Source organism: Prionailurus viverrinus, chromosome F2 (assembly GCF_022837055.1).
Source record: "Prionailurus viverrinus isolate Anna chromosome F2, UM_Priviv_1.0, whole genome shotgun sequence".
NCBI lineage: Eukaryota > Metazoa > Chordata > Mammalia > Carnivora > Felidae > Prionailurus > Prionailurus viverrinus.
The window spans coordinates 52,706,044-52,730,408 of NC_062578.1; the positions used below are offsets into that span (position 1 = coordinate 52,706,044).

At 35.9% G+C, this 24,365-nt stretch overlaps 1 protein-coding gene across 4 annotated transcripts in view; it reads right to left on the bottom strand.

Annotated features, from left to right (window-relative positions):
• Positions 1-2,841: 2,841 nt before the first annotated feature.
• ANGPT1 (angiopoietin 1) overlaps positions 2,842-24,365 on the bottom strand; it is a 242,237-nt gene continuing 220,713 nt past the window's right edge. For 2 of the 4 annotated variants that reach the window (XM_047842771.1, XM_047842770.1), the window contains exons 8-9: positions 17,100-17,230; positions 2,842-5,358 (exon numbers count right to left, since the gene is read on the bottom strand). In XM_047842771.1, the coding sequence (XP_047698727.1) occupies positions 5,198-5,358; positions 17,100-17,230 (292 nt within the window). In that variant the 3' untranslated portion in view covers positions 2,842-5,197. The remainder of the gene's footprint in view (positions 5,359-17,099; positions 17,231-24,365) is intronic. The other 2 variants (XM_047842772.1, XM_047842773.1) reach the window with 1 other exon arrangement.

Consider the following 24,365-nt stretch of genomic DNA (forward strand, 5'->3'; position numbering starts at 1 on the left):
TGTCTTCTCTAACCTTTTATACCACTGTTTTGATGCTTACACATTGTATTACAATTCATACAAATGAATATTCCTTGATTATAATTTCTTTTAAATCCATTTTTAACTTAAAATGTTTTAGCACCCCCCCCCCCTCACTTTTCTTTTGTTTGATTCTGGTTCTTTACAGCATATCTGGGAAGCCAATGTGTATTTACTAAAAAAAAAAAAAAAAAAAAAAAGATTGTATATAAGAGAAACTTAGGGTAGTTGTAGTTCTGTGGCAAAATTAGCTGATAGTGGTACCTTTCTGCTTCCCACCATCACATCATGAACATCAATTCCCCATGGAGGCCAAGATAGAATGGATGGATGGTCAGGAGGCACACTGGTCTTATGAGTGGATGAAGTAGGAGCTTGCCTGTAAAAGAGGATATCAGGAGTCATTCTGCCCTCCACAAAAATAAGATAAAATAAAATATACTTTCACATTTCTCATCAAAATGAGAGTTAATATGGCAGAGTTTGCAATTGTTTTTCCTTGATTAAAAGGCAAAGCCCTGGGAGTTATTAAACCTGAACCATTATCTGTTATTTCAGGTGAGTCTGTTGGTTTCTTTTTTGAAAGAATGCAAGAGATGTAACGACTTAACGTCAATATTTCCTAGGAATTTTTTCATTATGTTTACCTTTATTTGTATGTTCAATTTTAATTTTAACCTCAATGGCTGATATCAAGTAAGAAATCAATACAGTAATGATCAGAAGAATTCATAAGAATGTATTGACCTTAAGTTAGACAAGACAATGCTTATTCAAGGAGCAAAATCCCAAAGGTTAAATCCATATATCTAAATTCAAAATTGTCTTACACTAAAATAACAATAGCAAATGTGTAATAAAGGTGAATAATTACTACTCAATAGCACATTTCTTATATTTACATAATTTAAAGTTAAAAGAAACACATAGACCTCTTTCAATCTACACGATAAAAATGCTCCAGCAAAGTTGGTAATGAAGTAAATTTCTGAGCTGACTAAAATTATAAATTATAAATTTGGACATCTTTTTTTTTTTCTGGAAGAAAATGAGCTAAGTTTAAAGTCTGCAAATGGCTTAAGATCTTAAATGGCTTAAGATAGTGGTCAAATCTACAGGTATTGGATTTTGTATATATAGAAGGGATTTCTTCATCTTTCAGAGCAATTCAGTTCCATTGAACAAATAACAAGAGTCTAACAGGTACTGTGGGAAATTAAAAAAGTGAGTAGGAGACAGCTTCTTATAAAACAGTAGAAAAGAGAAAACAAAGCTCAAGCAAAATGAGCTTGAGTGGAGAGAGGGTGATGATTATTAGAAGACATCAGAAAAAGTATCAGGAAGGAACTAAAATTTTGATGCACCATGGAGGACTGTTAGAACATTTGCCCATCTGAAGGAAGAGAACATAATTTTGGGGAGTGGTTCTGAAACCTTAGGATTCACAAAAATCTTGTGTGTCGAGAGGTTGGTTATTTCATTCTGTATTAGTTAGTTATGGCTACAATGATGTTTAATAAAACACCCAAAAATGTAGTGGCTTAAAACCACCATCCCTTAATGTCTCTTATGATTATTCTGGGCAGTTCCGCTCATCTGAGCCGGGTTCAGTTGATCTCAGCTGAGATCCCTCACGTATCTGGTGTCATGTGGTGGGTCAGGTGGGGGCTGTTGGGACTAGGGGCAGGGGTCTCCACTGGTACTTGCTTCCTGTGATCTCCAAATTTCCTTTAAGTTACCCTGGGCTTTTTCACCTTGAGAAGTAGGCTGAAGCTGAATGACTCTTGAGACCTTCCCTCAAAAGTGACATATAGGCACTTCTGCATTCTATGGGCTAGTGCAAGTCTCAAGCCAGCCATTTAGGAAGTAGACTCCACCTTTTTATGGGATGAACTGCAAGTCACATTGTAAGGGCAGGAGTAGAGAAAGGGGAATGGTAGTGGTCATACTTGTAATTAGTCTACCACAGAGGCTTCTTCATTTTGATTGAAATATGGAGTAGGTGGAGTGAAGTTATCTGGAGATGTAGGCTCGGGTTAACCTGACATATTTATTTCAAATTTAGGCAGTAGTGAGGAAACACTGAAGGGTTTTGGGCTGGGGAGAAACATTCAGAAGTCTGGCTCTAAGAATAAGCTTATGTGGATATGGGTAAATAGAAGCAGAAAATGGGAGAAAGGATATGTTTTTCAATCATGTAGATGGAAGTTAATAAATGTTCAAATCAGTGTGGTGTTAATGGGTGCAGAATCAAGGGGCAAAGTAAGAAACTTCCTTCTAAGGAGACTGACCTTATTAAGACCACTGATAGGATTACAGGCATGATGGGCTGGTAGCACCTCCTTATGCTTTCCCTTTTATTCCATTCTCAAATATTCAACACATCTCCCATTATTCCAGTTCAGAGCTCCCAGAATTTATTGTCAGTTGTTATATGATAATATGGCATTCATAACTGGTAGAACATACAACCATACAGAGATGTGGGACTGAGACCCATTGTTTTGATCTAACATTCTAATGGAGCTAAGCTTTCTTATCACATCCCAGACTGGAAGTTTTTCAGAGATTGAGGGATTAGTTAATTTAGTAGTTTTTTTTTTTCTCCCAGTGATTCCATACTTCTATAGATCTCTAATTTTAAAATTTGTAAAACATTTATTGAAAATGAGATGAGGTTGCATGAATACATTTTCAGTTTTATTTAAAATCAAATAAATCTGTGACTGATGTGAGAAAAATGGTCTAGAAACCACATAAAGTTTAATGAGATAAAAACATAAAGACAAGATCCTAATACCTAATTATCTTATCTTGAAATAATTAAAATGTAAAGGATACGCATATTAAATAGTTGCACAGCTGTAAGCATTACACAGTACACATAATGAAGTCATAAAACATTTTATACTGCTTTATTATAAATAATTGGAAACAATATTTCATTTTTTCAAACCCAGATAACAAAACAGTAAATATCATGCTTTCTTTTTTTTTTTTTCATTATTTCATTTTATTTTTGTAATATGAGTTGGGAAATAGTATTTATCAAAAGACTGGTAACAAAAATCTGTAGGAACACAAAAGAACAGAACACTCACTTTCATTCACTTAAATGAAAACAATCAAGAAGGACTTTAGAGGGAGAGGCTGAACAGTGCTATGAAGGAGTCACCAAGAACTGAACAACTGCATAATATGGGAGAATGTCACTTGTCAGGCAAAACGGGGTTGTTACAGATGCATAGACATGAAGACTTGATGGCAAATTTAAAAAATATTTTCCTAAAAATGGAATAGCTTTATTCTCTCAAATAGAGGAAATCTATATTGTTGCCTTGAACAAGCTTATTTTTCTAAGAAAGGACAGTTAATATGTATTTCAGTTTTCTTACCTCATAATAACTCACATTTTGATAAAAATGCTTCACTACTGTAACCTTGAACACTTAGAGGCAGTGTTTATTTTTGATAAAATACTGTACTAAATTCAAATTGCCACAAAAACTTGTGCCCCCCAAATTCACTTAAGATAGATTATCCCATAGGAATATTTTCATTGAGAGAATTATAGTAGCTAGAAGTCACAATTTTTTAGATAACTGATTAATTTTCTCTTTTGGGGTGTTTTCCTTATGTTTAATACAGAATTTTGACAATTTTCTCCACTAAATAATTTTTTAAAAATCAGAAGTTGCTTATGAAAACAGAGCCTGAGAGAGAAAAACGTGAAGAAATAATGTAAAATAGTATAGTAGATTTCTTTCAAAACTTGTGTTTGTTTGCTTCAATGAAGGACAATCTTGCATATTCCAGATTAAACAGCTATTAGGTTTACCATGGATATAAACATGCTACGTACAATGGTATTTATAATTCTTCTTTTATTTTTATAGACTTCAAAGTGTATCTCTCCTAGAAACTGGAACAGGGTGAATCTGGAAAACATGTTTCACTTAATTAGCAAAAATTAAATTAGCATGAAATAACAGAATGAAGAAATGAAATGGTGATTTTAAAAATAATGAAGTTACACTTAAGTGTACACATGCAAGAAGATATTGTAAAATGAACTGTTCCAGTTTATTTGGTTTTACTCCAACTGAATACACTCTAAAATACTGGTTTCATGTATAATATCAAAGGAAATATTAAATGCATGTATATTATTTTAAGAGCTTGACGGTATATTTCACATTCTTTAAATTTTACTCACGCTATAAATATATTTATATGTCACTCAGTTTTTAAAGCAAATGAAAACTGTAGCATGGGGGGTAATTTTTTGCTTTATATGCCCATACTTGATCATGTCTATTTCTTTTCTGAAAACTGTATCAAAAAATCAGAGTAAATGGAGCATGTTTCTAACTCACACTATTATTCTTCATGCACTACAAGTCATTATGGTTTACCAAAATGGAATTTACATCTGAAGATGGGTTAACTGAAATCAACTAGTAAGTATGACTTAAGAGTTAGGCTTCTGAAATCCATTAACATTTAACCAACTTAGAGGGCAATGCTATTATTCTTAAACTTTTATCAAAATTGTGCAAAAGTATAAACTGATTTTTAGTAGGTTTGCATAGAAATAACACCATTTCACTTGTGTGATACATCTTTTCCAAAGGATTACGGCAGGCCTGTTTGTATTTTTCATGTATATTCTTTCTTTGTTGTTGTTCATTTCCCTCCTTCTCCCTTCTCCTCCTCTTCCTATACCTTCTCTCCTTCTTCTTCTCCTTCTCCTTCTCCTTCTTCCTCTTCCTCCTCTTCTTCTTCTTCTTCTTCTTCTTCTTCTTCTTCTTCTTTTTCTTCAGTTTTTATATGAAATTAACCATATTTATCATCTGGCTACCATAGTTCTAAAATAAGATCCAGTAGTAGTTTGAAGCACAGTGAACTGAGCAGTTTCTTCCCTTTTTAAAACATGATGGTGAGTGGCATTCCCCACAGTCAAGATTTATGAACACGATTAATTCCATCTAGAGACTTCTGTGAACTCTAAAGGCTCCAAGTCCACAGTCAAGAACCTTGGTGACTTCACATAAATGCCACTTGTGGCTGGAAGGGAGACAATATTGTTTGCTTCAGAAGTTTTCAAGCAGTTTCTTATCTGGTAGCTTCAGATTTTTTTGTTGTTGCTTTTATGACTCCTTTCGACATTATGCCTTCAAAAGTCCAAAGGTCGAATCATCATAGTTGTGGAACGTAAGGAGTAACTGGGCCCTTTGAAGTAGTGCCACTTTATCCCATTCAGTTTTCCATGGTTTTGTCCAGCAGTATAGAACATTCCATTTAGATTGGATGGGCCACAAGCATCAAACCACCAGCCTGAAAAATTAGTTAATAATGAAAGAGAAAAGAAGGAGAAGAAACAATTATAAATAAATTGAACATCTGGCATTAGTGGAATTAACCAAGGTGGAATTCATTTATACTTTTTATGACCATTTGCAAATACGAGGCATTCAACAAAAAGCTTCTGGGTAGTGCAACTGTTTTAAGCGACATCCAATTTAGGCAATGTATGAGTAGAGAGGAAAGCTTCCATGGAAACCAAGCTTCAGGGTCACTCCATTGGGACTCATTTCCCATTGTAATGATGGGAAACTTCTGGGATTCAAGATAAGATCTATTTCAGACCTAGATTTATATGTAGGGCAAGTAAAATGCAGATACCCTTAGTCATTCCATGTTAAGCTTGTTATTAGGACTAGAACAATAATTAGTGAGGAAGTTCAGAAGCTTTGACAACTGATAGCTACATAGAGTGAAAGAAATGTTCTCCATCTACTTCATATTTTTGCCAACAACTGGCCCTCAGCTGCTTCTGAAACTAATTGGATACTGGGCAATGACTATGATGCACAAATTGAATTTGAATTACTATGTTCTCCCTATATTTTACAGCAATATGGGAAGTGTTCATCAATAGTAGCCATACAGTGTCTATACAGCAGTATTTTTTTTTCTGTGATTGTTCAAGCTCTTTCAAAACTTATTAAAAAGAAAAACAACTTGATGAGCAACATGGAGATCCTATGCTTGTATAGTTCTCTGTAAGGGTAACTTAGTAATTTATTTTTTTAATGAATTAAGTTCTTAGATTTTTAGATAAAACATAGTACTTTTTCTCTGTCTCCTGAAGTAACACTACTGAAATCTTTAGGGAGAGATCTATGCCAGAGACATTCTGGCATATTTTTATTTGGATACAGCTGACCTCCCTTTGATTACAGAGTTATACCTAAGGGACTAATAGCTAAAGAAAGAGAAAGCTGTACAACTGATGTTTAACTGATGTTAACTTGTGTATAACACAGGCATCATTTTGCAGAAACTTTAGAAAAAGTTAAATGGAGAAAAGCTTGTTCTCATTTTTCAATTTTGGAAGATGAATACAGCAAGGTTGTGTTTATAAAGTCATACTAGAGACATAGCAAGCTGTATTAATCACAGTGCATATTAGAGAAGAATAAGGTATGTCTTGAATTTGGAAAGACTGTATTCAATGCTATTTTTCCAACTGTATGCAGACAACATAGATGTTAACGCAGTCAAAACATGAGAAACGAGAAAGTTCTTGTTTGGCAAGGAAGGAAGAACTGTAAAATTCCACATTTTTTTTCTTAAGATTAATTCCTTTAAATTTTGTTGATAAATACAACTAGTAAAAATATGTTATTTGTATTACAAAAAGCATTCTAATATTAGGGAATGCATTTACCCTAAACACTCTCAAAACACCAAATGAAACCCAACTTGATTGCTCCAGTGTTTCAACTTTCTCCTCCTTTTCTCTGACCTTCTTGATGCACTCTTCCATCATGTTAATGATCCTTTCATAGTGTTTCAAATATCCACCATGGTCTCTGAAGGAAAGGCAGCTACTCTATTATTAGGAACTTCTATGAATCATAGAATGATCCTCCAAGTTACATTAGGTATTCGAGGTAAAAGTATGTATTTTTCTTTGGTTTAGAGAAAGTCACAAGAGTTCTGGACAACTGTGGGAAGGCAGAAGTCTATTTCCAACAGCAGCCTGGCAATAAAGGGCACAGGCTGAAGGGTAGATTCATTAGGAAATTTTGGATGAGTTTAGCAAAGACACAAGAAACAGTAGGGGCATGTGAGAGAATCAGACAAATTGATCTTCTATATTTTTTCTGATAAGTAAAGGAGGGTAATATTTGTGGTAAGGGGAATGGCATTTTGGATATCTTGAAAGAAGACCATATGGCTGGGTCATAGTTAACATGAGAAAATAGCAGTCTCAAGCTGAGAAGGTCAGAAGATCAAATCACAGTCTTTTATCCAATATCCTAAGAACAATGTAAAGGCATGGTCTATTTACAGGACTACCTCATGTACTTAGCACAATACCTAACAGTTTGCTTAACAAATGACTGGGGGAGTGACTATAAGCTTACTGACAGATTGGCTGTTTTTGACTATTTCTCCTTGTAAATTTTCAGAGTCTGAAGTAGTTTAGTTTACTAAAAAGTTATATTTGATAGACACAATATATAACATCCATGCCTACTGTGTTCGTTCATTCATTCTTTATTTATTCCTTCAATATGTAATTATTGTGACTGTTGTTAACACAATACTCAACAAGACAGAAGTGGTCCCTCCCTTCATGGAACTTACTTCTTATGTGAGGAACAGACAAAAAGCAAGCGAATAAGTAAAATACTTACGATACTTCATGATTTAAAAAAAAGAAGAAGAAAGAAAAGAATCAAGGAGCTATGAAGGAGAATAAAAGGAGACCTACTTGACTTTTCACATTCACAGAACAAGCTGGTATTTAATGAGATCTGAAGGATGAGAGGGAGGCAGCCATGTGAAGATGTGGAAAGACTCTTTTAAGCTGAGTATAGCACATGCCAATGTTCTGAGGAAGAAAGAGAGCTTGACATGTTTAGAAACTAAAAGAACATCAGTGTAGCTTGTTCACTAGAACATAGTGAACACGGGGGAAAACTCTCAGGAAATAAAGGTAAAGAAACAGGCAGTCTTGGTGGAAAGTTGAACAACGTTCATGGAAAACTTTAGAGTTTATCCAGTCTACTTGTCCATCATCAGATGAATAAGCAAAACATTCTCTCGAAATAGGAACCAATATTTAACCAAGGGAACCAGATCTATCAGGCTGAATGTTTAATCAAATATTATTGAGAACCTTCATTCTGTAACTATGGTCTGCCAAAGTCATCCTGAGCATATGTGGCAGAATGATGAAGGGGAAAAAAATGATTTTAGAATCAAGTCAACAAATATTAACCAACAGAAAGATATAGAGGTCAGGGTTGAATAAAACAATAAATCCTGTCTTCAAGACTGCACAGTTTTGTTCATGGGAGAGACAATAAACTGCTTAACAATGAGGTGAGGGTTGTTAAACAGAGAAGAAGGAAATCTACGGATACAGAGGCAGAACGTCCTGTCAGTGGGTCCACAAAGTTGACTTATTTACCACCTGAGCTGTGTCCTGAGAATGAATGTGAATTCACTGAACAGAAAGAAATTCTGAACACAGGATGTACCCTGAGAGAGTAGGAGAGAGTGTCTGTCAGCAGCCTGGCTTGACTGGACTGCCAGTGGGTAAGGGGTTAGACAACAAAAGGCTAGCAAAATAAACAGGAGAGAGAACACAGAGGTTTTTATTTTATTTTCAGAAATTTTCTTGTGGGCAATGGAAAGCCTATAGTGTACCAGACAAGAAATTAGAAGACCCAGACTTTGATGCTGATGGCACCAGTTAATAACCAAGAGATCCTAAGCAGTAATAATAATAACGATATTTGATATTTATAAAATAGTTAATATACATTAGGGACTATGCTATAGTATTTATATGCATTCTCTTATTTCATCCTTCAAACAACCTGAGTTGATGTGGCAAGTACTGTAATAAAGACACTGATGCCTAGCAGTAAGGAGATGGTTCCAAGGTCATGGTCACTTAGTTCCTCATTCATAAGATGTGGTTTATAATGTCTGGCCAACCATTTTCCCAGCATAGTCGTATGGCCCAAATAAGATGACACATTGACTATTCGGCCCTGTAGAATCCTAAATAAGTGCTTAGTGTAAGTTATGTGGAAAGGAAGATGGAAGGTTTAGGGTAGGAACACAAAGGATTACATCTTGTGGGGCAGGCACCATAATGATTTAATAATAAAGACCAGGTCATCAGTGCCAACATATCTCCTTATTTGCTTGGTAGGGTCTCTACCAAATGAGTAAGTTGTGCAATGTTTGCATTGTAAAAAAAATGGCATTTAAGTAACTAACATGATTTGAACAATTGTTTTCAGTGATTTCTTTTGACATCATGTTGAAACCAAAGACCTTAATGTATTTGACGCTTTATCTTAAGACCAGTGGGCCATGCACATAATGGACTATCACAGAGCAGTTGATGATAATAAAGATGACGGAGGCGCCTGGGTGGCGAAGTCGGTTAAGCGTCCGACTTCAGCCAGGTCACGATCTCGCGGTCCGGGAGTTCGAGCCCCGCGTCAGGCTCTGGGCTGATGGCTCAGAGCCTGGAGCCTGTTCCCGATACTGTGTCTCCCTCTCTCTCTGCCCCTCCCCCGTTCATGCTCTGTCTCTCTCTGTCCCAAAAATAAATAAACGTTGAAAAAAAATTTAAAAAAAATAAAAAAAAATAAAGATGGCGAATTAAGATGGCACGACACAAAAAGAAAGGGTGATTATTTCTCATGACAATTTTTGTTGCAGTGTCCTTTATAAGATATTCTGAACTACAAGGAAACAAAAATAGTTATTTGTGTGCAAGTAAGTATTCCATTTCCTCTGACACATGCAGTAAAACAACAAAGGAATTTCTACTTTCTACTTTTCTTTGAAAAAATTGAACATGGCCAGCTCTTTTAAACATAAATCCTGAAAAGACAAGGTTTTAAAGCATGATTATAGAAAACAGGCAAAAGTATAGTGGAGTCCTTGTTACTCATATGTACTCCTTGGCATTCATAGATAATCCTGTGTGCTCCTGGGTAACCAGTACCTATGTAAATTTGCATGGAATGAAGGTGTTCTTTGTGAACATATAGAGAGTATGCCTGGGTTTGCAGTTCCTCTCTGATAAGATACCAAGTAGCTGAATAATATTATATGTGCTTTACAATCTTGGGGAAATATTAACTCTGTGTGCCTAGGAATAACAAATGCGCAATATGCTAAAGAAGTTAATCTAGGAAAGACACTTTAAGCTTTAAAGAACGCAGTGATGCAAGCAAAGGACAGAAGAAACCAGCAGTGTCCATCTGCTGTTGGGACAACTGATAAAATGTCTCAAATGTTTTAAGATTGGCAACTGCTGGGTTGTACGTTGCCAAGCATTTTTCTTTATAACCTGTAACCTCATGTATATTTTAATAAGAAATCTGAGATGCATGTTTCTAATTCATTTACACTTAACTCATTAAAATTTAGCTTTGTCTTAACTATGCCTGGCTCTCCGGCCTTTAAAAATCATTCCAGTCTTTTATCTTTGAAGCAGAAAACTCACATTTTATCACCAATAAATAAAACGTTGCCCAGAAAGTAGGAATTTGATTCTAAACTTTGTACTCAGGAAGTTCAAATTTATTTGAAAATCAGGAAACCTAACTCTCAAATTCTTCTGATCCTAAACAAAATGTCTCTCAACACTTCCTTTCTAAGGTAAAAAGTACAACAAACTGTAAAGATATATCTGTTCTTATGGATTTCTTTCATTCATTTTCAATGCATTCATTCTAGTCAGCAATGCACAAAAGAACTTGCACAGAACATAAGAGTTCCTCTCTTGCTAACTAAGAATGAGGCTGCACAAAACTGATGGTGCCATTTTTCATTATGAAAATCACTTACTGAGTTCACGTGCACAAACTTGGCCTTATCCATAGGTAGCCTCAAGGAGTAGCACGCAAAGGACCTTTCCTAGATGTCTGTGTTCTCTCTGTCACCTCATACTATATCCCTCTCAGGCCAAGGACTTGGCTTTTTTTCCCTTTCTCTTCTTTTTGTTCCAAAGATGAAAAGTTGTTGATCCTGGCCAGTGATCTTGAATTCACTGAAAACCTTTAGGTATTCTCTTACTGTCTCTTCCCTCCCTTGCACCTCATTTCACTTGTAAGGTTTAAATGAGGAAATCCCTGCTAACGCGCTGCAAACAGTAAAATAGAGAGATACCTGTTGCCTTTGAATGCCACTCATTTTAACAGAGGCCGGAGAAGGAGCAGATAAAGTGATGGCTTATCTGGAGGTTGTGTTCAAATCTTACCTCTAGTGCTAATTCTGTGACCTTTGGTAAATTATCTAATGTTTCTGTATCTCACTTCTTGCCAAAAGCATTACTGTGGTGCTGATTTCAAAGGGTTTTTAGAAGTGTCCTGTAAGTTATTAAATATAAACCATTTAAGATAATGCAAAAATGCCTGTTCATATGAGTGCAGTAATATTTGCTATATTATTATGAGAGTAAAATAACACAAAAGTCAGCGTTTGATGATTTCTCATGCATTGTCAATTATTAACCTTCGGTGGCAGACTTGTACTATGGGACTATCAGTTCTGGTTCACTTTTTTTTCCCAAATTTACCATTTGAAAGACATTTTCTGATATTCTCTGCTTTTCTTTTCCCAATAAGCAAAAATTTCCTTCAGAAAACAGGAATATAAATTTGTACTTAGAAATGTTCATATTTACTTGGAAGACAGGAATCTAACAAATTTTTCCAGTTCTCGAGCTTAGTCTTCTGGGGTTTAGTTATTCTTAAAATTTAGTCCCAATTCTCATATCTTCTATTCATCAAATTGTTTCATGTGTGTGCCTGCAAATACATATGTATACTTATGTATTTTAAACCTCAGTTCAAGCAACAGTCACATTCAGACTCACACTGATTTACTTTTATGCCTTCCCACTGGGATCATTTGTGACTTTGTAATGCCCTTTCAGAGCCTGTGATAAAGTATTCATTCACTCGACCGATATTTATTGAGCACCTACTATGTGCCAGGCACTGTGCTAGGCACTCAGTATACAGTAGTAGACAGCACAGAGTCTCTGCAACACACATTTTGTGGAACATTTTGTGTACTGGATACGTACAAATGAGAAATTGCTTTGAAATAAAGTAATGCAATGTAGATTTCTGTGGTCAACCTTAAATTATCCATATGGATCTTTTCCCTCAACATTTTTGCCTTAAAACCTAGGGAATGCCAGTTATCTGGCAATGCTTAGCACATCCTTCCTGGATTATTAAAAACTCTAAGATGATTATATTTTCCCAAAGATCTTGTCACTCAGCGTCATTTGCCAGTTGGAGAAGCTGCTAATTTCTTTCATTTTCTTTGTCTTCAAGATTATATAGCAGGCAATATCAACTCTTTCTGCAAGCATTTATCAACTCTGCTGTTAGCATCTGGGAAGTTGTAGGGTGTACTAAGAAATTTATGTGTATGGCTTTATCCTGTCTTTTAAGGGCTGAACTGAGAAATATCCTTTGTTAGCTTTAGCAAAGTCTTGTCTGTCGTCTGACATAGTTTATGCGTGGGAAAAGAGATCAGAGTTTCTACCACAACAGATTCTTTCTGTAGAAGGTTAGGTCACATTTTTACATAGTTTTTATATTATACACTAAATGTGGAAACTGTGTTGAAAGAAAAGTAAGGTGAGGAACAGAATGTAAAACAATACCATGTTTTGTTTTGTCAGCAACCTTTAGTAATTGTAGTTCCTAATAGTCTTTTAGAAAGACTATTTGAAGAATGCTAATTTAGTACTAAAGACCCCGTTTTCTTGAAATGTAATATTCGCTTTGAATGTGACAATCTAAGTTGTTCCTTTTCAGAATTCTGGAGTCAGAAGATTTTTACATATTTGTTTTTATATACAATAAATCCCTATAAAACAAAAGCATGCATTGAATGAGATTACATTTTCATTTTCTTAATGTTAAATAGTAGATAAAACTGTTAAGTTTAAAAGAAATTGATTCCTTTCTTTGGGCTCAGGAAGGCACAAAACAAACTGTCCTACAGGACTGAAAATATTGCCTACAATCATCTCTTAATTTGGTCCCTCCCAATACTGAAGTATATGGATTTTTCACAATATCCTACATATAGGAGGAAACCTAAGGAGAAAACTTACAAATTTTCCTAAGGTCAGTTCCATCATAGAACAAAGACATTTCTGGCTTATAAATCTGGGCTGATAAATCACCTTTATTTAACTATTAATTAAAAGGGCAGTTGCACAGAAGCAACTGTATGGGGCAATTTTGACCTTGAAATATATATTCTGGTCCCAGAAGAAATCTGTAACAAAACATGAAAAATTTTCAACATTTACATTGGATGGAAAAATTGCTGGCTTTCTGGTAAGGTAGAAACAAGTACATATACTTCTGGGAAAGGAGGTATAAAGCATTGTGGTATCTATTTCTATTGATGTAAATGTACTTTCTCAGCCCATTACACCTCCTTTCCACTCTACACTATACTATGAATCACAACCCATGCACTGAAAAACAATATCACATGGTTTTCCTTACATCAGCCACAGTGAGTACATGGAATAATAGAATCACAGAACCAGAAGAAAGTAGAGACTTTCTTGTCTAGACCCTCAACTGCAGGAACATGCATAAGTAAGCTCTTTTAGATAAAATAGCTTTCTATTCTCTTCTTGAAGACATCCACCACTAGAAATGAACAATCCTCCCTGGCAGCATTTGATCCCTGGACACTCCATCTAAAGTTACTTCCCCTTTCTCCAACAACTCCATCACGTTATATTTTGCCTCTGAAACTGGTTATGGTTTGAAATTGTTATTTATTGCTTACTCTTTTGTTGATGGTCTCCCTCAATAGATACAAGTTCTATTCTGTCTTGCTCATTTCTCTAAGAGTAGTTGATCTGTAATAGTTACTTGTTAAAAATATGTTAAATTGATAGAAGAAAGTTAAGAAGTTAGGATATTGGGAAAGAATAAAGAAAGATCAAAATGTTCTACTTTATGCCTAACTGAAATACCTTCTGCTTTCAATTAAGCTCATCTCTTGTTGTTCAATCTCTGTCATATAAAGGTGGCAATGATACCACATTTGCCAACCCAAATCCCTGCACGTACTTGCACAAAACTATTTAGGACAGTTAGTGGGCGATAAATCTTACTCTACCCTTAATTTCTTTCAGAAGAAACAAAGGAAAAATTTTGTAAATAAACAAGATGAAATAAAACTTTAATTGATGGTGACAGAAAACTATGAATTATTAGCTTCAAAGACTATAAAATCTTATTGCTTAAAGGAAACTATTTAAAATAGGCAGCAAGTTCAAATACAAATTAAAAAAGAAAGGAAAAACCATTAGATGAAGAAAATGGTTCTAAGGGAAACTATGACAGAATAAATACTGGTAGTGGGGAGTAGCTAAGTAGGACCTAAAGTTCCAGGCAATACTCAAGTTACCTGGACTGTCATTGACATTCATCCTTATGCTCTCCAGTTCTTAGCCATCTAAATTCCATATTTTAGCTTTGCAGAGTGAATAGGTTTGCAAGGCCTGGATTCCTTCAAAAGGATATTTGATAGGGTAATGGCGTTTATTACAAAAACACATTTAGTTAGACTATTCCAGCCCAAGCAATAAGTGGAAATTTTCTCTCCCCAACATATGTGTTTATTGGTGAGTAAGAAGCAGGTCCAGGAATGATTATGGATGAAAGAACATGACAAAGTTCAATCATTTGAAGCAGAAATAAAATCATAAATCTGAGCAATGAAATTTTCTCACCAACAACCAAGAGGTGCATTTTCCTCTTTGCTTAGCTCTATATTTCTCATTATTATGACAGAAATATGAACATATTGGAATGCTCTTCTAAGGCAACATTTGAAATATTTTACTGTTGTTCTTTCAGGCATTGCATTTATTTGGTAAGAAAAGCTATCTGTAAAAATAGACATGGAGAAAATGAAGCACATTTCAATATTAAAATGAACAGCAAACTAGACAATCAAAGTCCTTTTGTCTCTGTATAATGTTGTTGACAATTCCATTTATGGGATCAGGGAAGTAATGAAAATTTTTTTTTCTTTCAGGAAAACAGTTTAAAACCTAACCTGTGGGTACCAATCTAAATTTTAACAACTGTTTTGGGGAGGGGGTCATAAAGTTACATATAGAGGACTTTTACCTATTTGATGAGGTTGCATATGATGCCAGAATAGCATTTTAAAGTTTAAGGAGGAGGATATGATAGAAGAAGAATCATAACAGGTTGGCTTTGATAATACTAGAGTTGGTCCCATGTTGAAATGATGTTAATGTAAGTGTGGTGGAGGGGTGTCAATGGGATGTGATTTGGTGGTGGTAATAATGGAGGACATGGGGATGGGATGAAGGTGGAAAGATTTCTGTAAAACCACCCCTCCCTATTCTTCCATGCTCTGTTAACTGATGACAAAGTGTCAACCTAATGATCCATTTCACTGGCTTCAAAATTTGAACATGATTTCAAGGGTTACAAAATGTTCATTTATTCATGTGCCATATTTTTAATTGAGTTCCTGTGTGCCACATCTACTGTGCTGGGTGTTAAATATAAAATGGTAAGCATTAACTTGCTTTTATTTTCCTTATGTACAAAGTGGAGATAGAGTTTGTCTCCCTGCTTATCTCACACAGCTGGTTTGGCATTCAACTAAGGGAGTACAACCTATGCAATAACATATACTAATATATAATAATGGATTTCGAGGCTTTTTTTTTCCTCACTGTCAATGGAAACATGGTTTGTTGTAGATTAACACAGAAGGAGAACCAGGAAAGCTGAGGGTTGGAGTGACTGCTATTCCATTCAGAGAGAGAAAGAACAAAAAAACTGTGAGAAGAGAAGCACTGGAAAAAGTTTTCCTTTACAGTTTTGCTGGGTGCCAACTCCTTCCTTGCCAGAACCTATAGCTTGACTTGAGCTACTTGCCATTGGGTTTCAGTCACATGTTTCTCAAACTTCAGCCAGTCATGCATCAACTTCACAGATTTTTGCCATCATCCATTTATAATTTTTATTAATATTTATTTTTTTCTTTAAATCAATAATTTTTTATAGATCAAATATTGTGAATACTTTAAAAATGCAAAGATTATATAATTCTTTTAAAGAAGAAAACAGTACCACTTGCTACAATAAAAGGGAGATATAAAACCCAATACAATTAAAACAAGATCACTTTATTCACTTCTAGGTAGGTTCCATTGTCTAACCAAGGCCCTGAGTCTGAGGCCTAAGGGTTTTCTCCTTCTTTGCTCTAAAGATTATTGAATGATTATCGAGTAACTGTTCAAGAAGTATTATAGATACACTAACACCAAACTGAGAATTTCTCTTTTGACACAATCAGAAGGCTCAAAGACAATGAGAAGGTTAAAAAAGGATTTATCTTTCTTACTTGGTGATATAGTATTATTTAATGGTATCTCTTAGACCAGCTCAAATGTCTTGCAGAAGTCAATACCATACATTGAAAAGCCCTAGTGTTGCTGGTCTGAATTTTATAACTTTAGATCTCAGTACACTTCTTTATTCTTCTTATTCCATTTCAATAGAATGGTCAATGAACTGTACTACATAGTTGCAAAATACTTTGTAAGAAGGTGGTGTTTTTGTTTCTTTGTTTGTTTTTTGTTGGCTTTCCCGTGTATGCTGAATTCCCAAATTGTTACCCATTCCACTATGGGTATCATTATGACTATCTAGAAGGTAGAATAACTGGCACTTTAAGAAGCTAAAGAATTTTTTCTGAACCAAGCTTAGCATGCCCCCTTTACAGACAATGGGGGAGGAGGCAAACTTATAAATATGCTAGCAATGTCTTGCACGAGAACACATGGTAAATTAGTGGGCAAAACAAAATGATCTCTAGGGACTTGCTCTTAAGTTTCCTGACCAGAAGATCACAGTCCTTTCTCATAGATAAGAAACTTCAAGCCTCAAACCAATGAAACATAACTTAGAGAATGGCCCCATAGGACTTACCTCCTGTTAGCATGAGGGCACATTTGCACATACAGTTGTCATTATCTGCATCTTTAGTGCTGAAATCAGCACCATGTAAGATCAGGCTGCTCTGTTTTCCTGCTGTCCCAGTGTGACCCTTTAAATACAACCTGAAGTTAAAAAAAGGAAAAAGATAAGCTATTCAACAGAATTACAGAACCCATAAGACCAGTTTGTTGAATGTTTGCCTTTTTCATTATTTCCTCCTTTCTTTGCACTCAGCCCTTTTAACAAACTACTGCAAGACCCAATCTAGAAGGGAGGGAGGGAGACAGGGAGGAAGGGAGGGAGGGCGGGAGGGAGAGAGAGAGAGAGAGAGAGAGAGAGAGAGAAAGAAAGAAAGAGAAAGAAAGAAAAGGGAGGAGAAAGGGGAAGGAGAAAGAAAGAAAGAAAGAAAGAAAGAAAGAAAGAAAGAAAATAAGGAGAAAGAAAGGAAGAAAGAAAGAAAGAGGAGGGGGGAGAAAGGGGAAGAAGAAAGAAAGAAAGAAAGAAAGAAAGAAAGAAAGAAAGAAAAGGAAGAAAAGGAAGACTCCAAATGACAGATAGCAAAATTCTTGTGTGTTTGGTGTTTTTTCACAATGCATACTCAAACTCATATGGTTCTGATAGTACAGGATCCACAAAAGGAAAATGGGTTGATTTTACTACAAGTATTAATCTCCAAAGAAAAAAATGCCTTGTAGAGTGCCATTACAGCATACAACTATGTTAATGTTAAGCAGTGATGATGTGTACACATTATTCTTAACAGCAATACTAATAATAATTGTCATTGATTGAGGACTTGCTCTGTGCCAAACAATCTGCTAAATGCTTTCCATTTATTCTTTAATTTACTTTTATATTAAATCTGTGATCTAAGCATCAATATACCAATTTTGCATTCCAAGATTTAGAGAAGATAAATAAGCTGTAATCTGGCTATGTTTGACTTTAAAATCCAAGTTCTTAATCATTATACATTCCCTGAAGAAATGTTTGTTGAGCACATATTACATACCAGGAATTATTCTAAGCACTTAAGATATACCAAAGGGCCATGCCATTAAGGGGCTTATATTCTAGAAGTATCCCTAAAATTAAGTTCAAAATGCCAACTGTTTAACCTCAAATATGGCATTCTTCAAAGAACCTAACCTACCTTACTCTCTAGAAACATTTCTTATATAAAATTTAAATTAACGTACATCCGAGGCTCTGCAACAGTTGTACATATAAAAAGTCATCTGGTTATTTGTGAAAAAGGCCTTTTCACTAGGACTGGGAATTTATGTTCTCAATTAGTATCTGATTACTCTTTGCAGACTGAAGAATACTAGTCTATAATTCAAAAACTAGTGGATAAATCACAGTTGATGCCTAATGTAATTAGTTCTCTGATGTCTGGTCATTTCCTACTGACCCTATATATATTGTTTTATATCCATCTGGGCAATTGGAACAAATGCACACTTGCTCAGGTCCTTCAGTGGTTCCTCGGGGCTCAGAATAGCTACACTCAGGTTGTCAGGTTGTCAATTTGATATACAAGGTCTTCTCTAGTTGACCCTCTACCTTTTTTCCAACTCTACCTAACATGGTTCCTCAGTTCTCATTCATCAAAATCATCTAGGAATATTCTTTTCATATCCACGTGTATTACCACTTCTGTACCTGAGTCTTATTTATAAATCTTATCCACTCACAATATAGTTAATATCTCTGTATGAGGGAGACACTACTGGGACTTAGGCCAGCTCTGAACAAATGTTACATTATTATTAAACAGAAATAATATGAGGGGCACCTGGGTGACTTAGTCAGTTAAGCATCTGACTCTTGATTTCGGCTCAGGTCATGCTCTCATGGTTTGTGAAATCGATCCCACATCAGGCTCCCTGCTGACAGCACAGAACCGGTTTGGGATTCTCTCTCTCCTTCTTTCTCTCTGCCCTTCCCCCACTCATGTTTTCTCTCTCTCTCAAAATAAATATTTAAAAAAATAATACAGATCAATTAATATTTGGATTTTCATTCTTTGATACCTATATTTGACTTGGGTTTGCACCTAAGTATATGTAAAGGTCCACTTATTATTTTGCAAGGTTGATATTAATTTTAGAAAATAACAGTAATGTTCTATGGTTGTGTGAAAACATTTTACAGATATTCTGCAGAGATGTTTGAGTCAGAGCAAAATATACAATTAAGCCCTACTCAAATTTTGTTGTTTTCAATGATTAATAGAACCTACAGTTAATAGTAGGTTGGGGGAAGCTTCTAAAGGTAAATTCTCATATATAAGTCTGTATTTTAAAACTCTGAGGGGCCAGCTAAAAATCACTGGTGACAAAAATTGTAGATTTTTTTTAAAATTTATTTTTGAGTAGAGAGAGAGGGAGACAGAGTGTAAGCAGGGGAAGGGCAGAGACAGAGGGAGACACAGAATCTGAAGCAGGCTCCAGGTTCTGAGCTATCAGCACAGAGCCCAACATGGGGCTTGAACTGATGAACCATGAGATCCCAACCTGAGCAGAAGCCAGATGCTTAACCTACTGAGCCACCCAGGCACCCCAAGAATTGTAGAATTTTTTATTAAAAAAAAATTTTTTTTCAACGTTTATTTATTTTTTTGGGGACAGAGAGAGACAGAGCATGAACAGGGGAGGGGCAGAGAGAGAGGGAGACACAGAATCAGAAACAGGCTCCAGGCTCTGAGCCATCAGCCCAGAGCCTGACGCGGGGCTCGAACTCCCGGACCGCGAGATCGTGACCTGGCTGAAGTTGGACGCTTAACCGACTGCGTCACCCAGGCGCCCCATGAATTGTAGAATTTTTTAAATGTGGATTTACATTTCAGGTTGTAGACAGTCCACTTGGAGGTGAGTTTCATCAGGGGAAAGTAAGGTTGAGAGGTCACCAGTTGGAGCCTGGGACAAGTTACCTGTGTGAATTCACAACCTTCCAGATTTGATCACTTTCTCAGCCTTTCAGAGATAGCCACGCACTCTCAAAGCTAAGAGAGACTCTTGTTAGCTCGCCACTTACACTCAAAATGGGAACATTGTGGAATCCAGGCTCATATTTTTCTTAGAGTTTCACACAGAAAGCCAAAATATAATTGGAAAGTTGCTTGTTTAGTGAACACAGAATCAGTTGGGGGAAGAAGATGAATGATTCCAAAATTATGTGGCTACAACTGCAGGCCTAAAATCTCCTACTCCACTGGGACTGGGTGAGTTTTGCCCACAGGTGCTCTTGGATGAGCCATGCTAAATTCCAACTCTGATTCTTGGCTTCTCTATGATTAGTGATGACTTTCCTTCTTTTTTCAAAAGGTAAGTCAATACCAGTATCCTGTTAGTAGCTCTAAGCTCACCGATGGAGCTAGAGATTCCAGAACATGATAATTTTCTACACTATCATTTGCAGGTAACTTGAGCACCAATGTTCTATTGATATTAAATAAGTGACTGCTATGTGCTGGATATAGTTTATACTTTTATCCTTTCACAAGAGGGTTGCAGTTTAAGCCTCATAGTTTACAATGGTTTCTTTGTGTTACCATGGCAATAGGAACGCCCAATTATAAATTTAGGAAGTAGAGAAAAGCAAAAAGAAGAAAATAGAAAGTAACACAAATCTCATCTCTGAATATAACTACTCTTGACATTATGGTTTATGTGCATTTAGTCTTTTCCTTGTTTTCCCCTTCCAAATTGAAAATATTTATTTTAAAATATATATGTACTATCTGATCATATTATAAAAATTTTGAACAATGCACATAAAGTTGTTGCCCACAGGCTTGCCTCAACTACCTGTCTAGAAGTAATCACTTACATTAGTTTTGCACCTTCCAAAATAGTTTCTTTTCATGTATAAATACAAACTGTACTCTACATATTTCTTTATACCATGCTTTCCACACATAATTTTATAACCATTTTTTCATGCTATTACATATCCTTCTCCACCTTCATTTGGAGCTATTGTATGACTATACCATCAGTTGTTACAAGTTTAAGGACACCTTCATATATCTCTAAATATGTATGCAAGCATATAAAGGGTAGAATAAACATCAACGATGTCTTCCTGACTTTTGCCTCTACAAACTACATTATTGCTATATGTTAGAGTCTGTAAGTAAAAAGAAACATTTTTGCAGATCCTTTTAATCAACATCAAAAGGTCAGTCTTCTAGTCCTGGCAGTTCTTCTGTATTAGAAAAGTTTTACAACTGGTCTCACTGCCTTGAATCTTGCTCCTTCCCCTTTGCCCTAAAATCCATGCTTTGTAAGGCTCATTCAAAAACCTGCATCTCATTATTCTTCTACTCTGGTTAAAATCCCTCGGTTGTTCTCCCAACACATGAAAGATAATGTCCAAATGCCTTATTGTGGTTTACAAAGGCTTGGAAGATCTTGCCATCCTCTATTTTTTCCCATGCCACCTAACCCCAATTACTTTACCCCTCAAATCAACATATTCTCATTTCTGTGCACATTTCCATGTGTTGACCCCATTCCTAGAAGGCCCATTGTGCATTATACGCATATATTAAATCACTGTGTTATACACCTGAACCTAATATGATGTTATATGTCAATTATATCTCAATGAAAAATAAATAAAAGTGAAAAGATCAACATTTAGAGGATTTTCACTGTACAAGACTGAGTTAAACCTGCAATTTATATATAGTAGTATTCACTGTGTCTGAGTCTATATCCTTAGCATGTCACAGGGGAAAGTTCTAGGGAAGAGGCACCATGGAGAGTCATTTTCTTGCACTGAGAAACAGGGATGGTGTTTCATAAAAATATGTTTCTCACCACTATTTTAAGAAATTTACAAATGAGGACAACTATGCTTCTGTGGAATCCCACAAGGATTCTGGGAGCAACTGTGTAGTCAAGGGTAGGTCATCTGAACAGTTAAGCGGCTCAATCTTTCTTAGCAACTATTTAGCTAGTACAGAACAGCAATTATTGACCCAAAGCCAACACTCTTAGCTAGTTATCTGATACAGGCAAACTAAGAGCTGGCCATTCACCAACACCAAGTATTTTTTTCTAATTAGATAAGGAAACTTATTTAAATTGAGGTTCAAACAGAATATTTAGGTGGTTCTTTTACACAGTGGTTCTAATTTCTGAAGTCTTTATGTATAGTTAACTAACCATGGCTTTCTCTTCTATGTTAATGATACTTCACTTTACAAAAGAGAAGTCAATATACAGAAGGGCCAAAGTTGGCCTTGCATATGAATGTAGTGAAAGGAAAATTGAAGTGTGAGTCATTATAAAGAATACTCCCCCAAAATAACACCATGGGAATCCTGGACATTTATTTCTTATGTTCAGCCAGTGTAGATGTGGTTTTCATGAAGGATGATGTGTTAGGAGATAAAAACCAAACATTATTCCAGAGTAAAGTATTTGGCTTAGGGACAGAAATATGGAAGATGAAAAAAAAGCACTAAAAAACCCCCCAAAACCCAAAATGAAAATAAACAAAACACCTAAAATAACACAAAAACTCCAAAGAACATGATTAGATATGAATAAAACGGTAGCCACTGAGTAAAATGATGATATTCATCCTTTTAAACCCATTTTTCCTAATTAATGAGGATAAAGCCCCCACATTTCTTAGCATGATTTGGTCAGTGGCTGTACAGAATGTCAGCATTATGATTGTTTTCAATTAGCGTCTTTTTTAATGTTTATTTATTTTGAGAGGGAGACAGGGAGAGAGAGATTGAATGTACATGACTGTGGAGGGGCAGAGACAGAGGAAAGAGAGAATCAGAGAGAATCCCAAGCAGACACAGGGATTGATCTCATCACCTTGAGATCACAACCTGAGCCAAAACCAAGAGTCGGATGCTTAACCAGCTGAGCCACCCAGGCGGCCCTCAATAAGCATCTGAAGGAAAAATGAAACAGACAGGTGCATGTTGAAATTAGTCACTACTCCCTAGTCATCTGAGATGGTTCTCTAGTCATCCTCAATGAACACATAGTTATCCCTTTTCCTTCACTTATAGAAATTTAAATAACCAGAAAGGCTAAATTGTATTTCTTAATAAATGTAGGACAATAGCAAGTTCTATTATTAAATAAAAGACTTCAAAATATATTTATGGATCATACAAATGATTCTATAACTTACTTTTCTTTAAAATAGGCAGCCCAATGTCATGAAGTTGGTTTCTCACTAATTTTATCTACTTAAGAGACTCCTATGCTTCTTCCATTTTTACATCTTTACGGTATTCAGGAAGTCAAGAGTCTCTTTCATTACCCAAGGCAGTGGGAGTTGTATGTATGACAAATTGAAGTTTGGCCTTGGCTCTTTAAAACAGTAGAAAGACTCTCAGATATCTGAACTCTAAGGTCTTTCGAACTGACAAGCTGAGCAGATCTCATGCAGCAGATTTCTCTTCTGCTCTGAGCTCTTGCCCTGCCACCATATGGAACTAGTTTGTCTTCCTCACAATCACTTGAAGGAAATGCAAAATGACCTCCATGGTTTTCTTTCAAAGCCTGGTAACAAAGACTCAATCTGACTGAGTTTCCCAACATTGCTCTCTCCCAGTTCCTCCTGCTCCAGGGCTGTCTCAGCTCTAACTTCCCTCCTTTCCTTATGGAAAGAGCTGGGCACCATTAGCAAAGAGACTAGCAGAGCATGTCTTTTAGATGGAGTGTAAATGATACAGGTGGCATCTTCTGCTGAAAATAAAGACAATGTATCTCTTGTCAAAACATATATAGAGAAAAGAGCTTTTGTTTTAGGCTTCTAGCAAGATTAAGCATTTGTTTGGTGTTATGAAGACATCGTTGGGAAGTATACAAATAATTAGTATTGTTGGAAAAAGGGTGAGAGAAAAACTCAGAAGACGCTAAACTGTTCAAAAAATTAGTGGAAGAGATAAGCTTTGGAGGATATGGAGGACATGGACTTTTGGAGAGGATGAAGAGGATATTTTCAGTAAAGGGGTTGTGACGGGTACCTGGGTGGCTCAGTCCAGTAAGTGTCTGACTCTTGGTTTCAGCTCAGGTCATGAACTCACAGTTTTTGGGTTCAAGCCCCACATTGGGCTCTGCGCTGGCAGCAAGGAGTCTGCTTGGGATAATCTCTCTCTTCTGCTCTTTCTCTGCCCCTTCCCTGCTCAAGCTCTCTCTCTCTCTCAAAATAAACATTTATAAATAAATAAATAAATAAATAAATAAATAAATAAATAAATAGGGGTTGTGA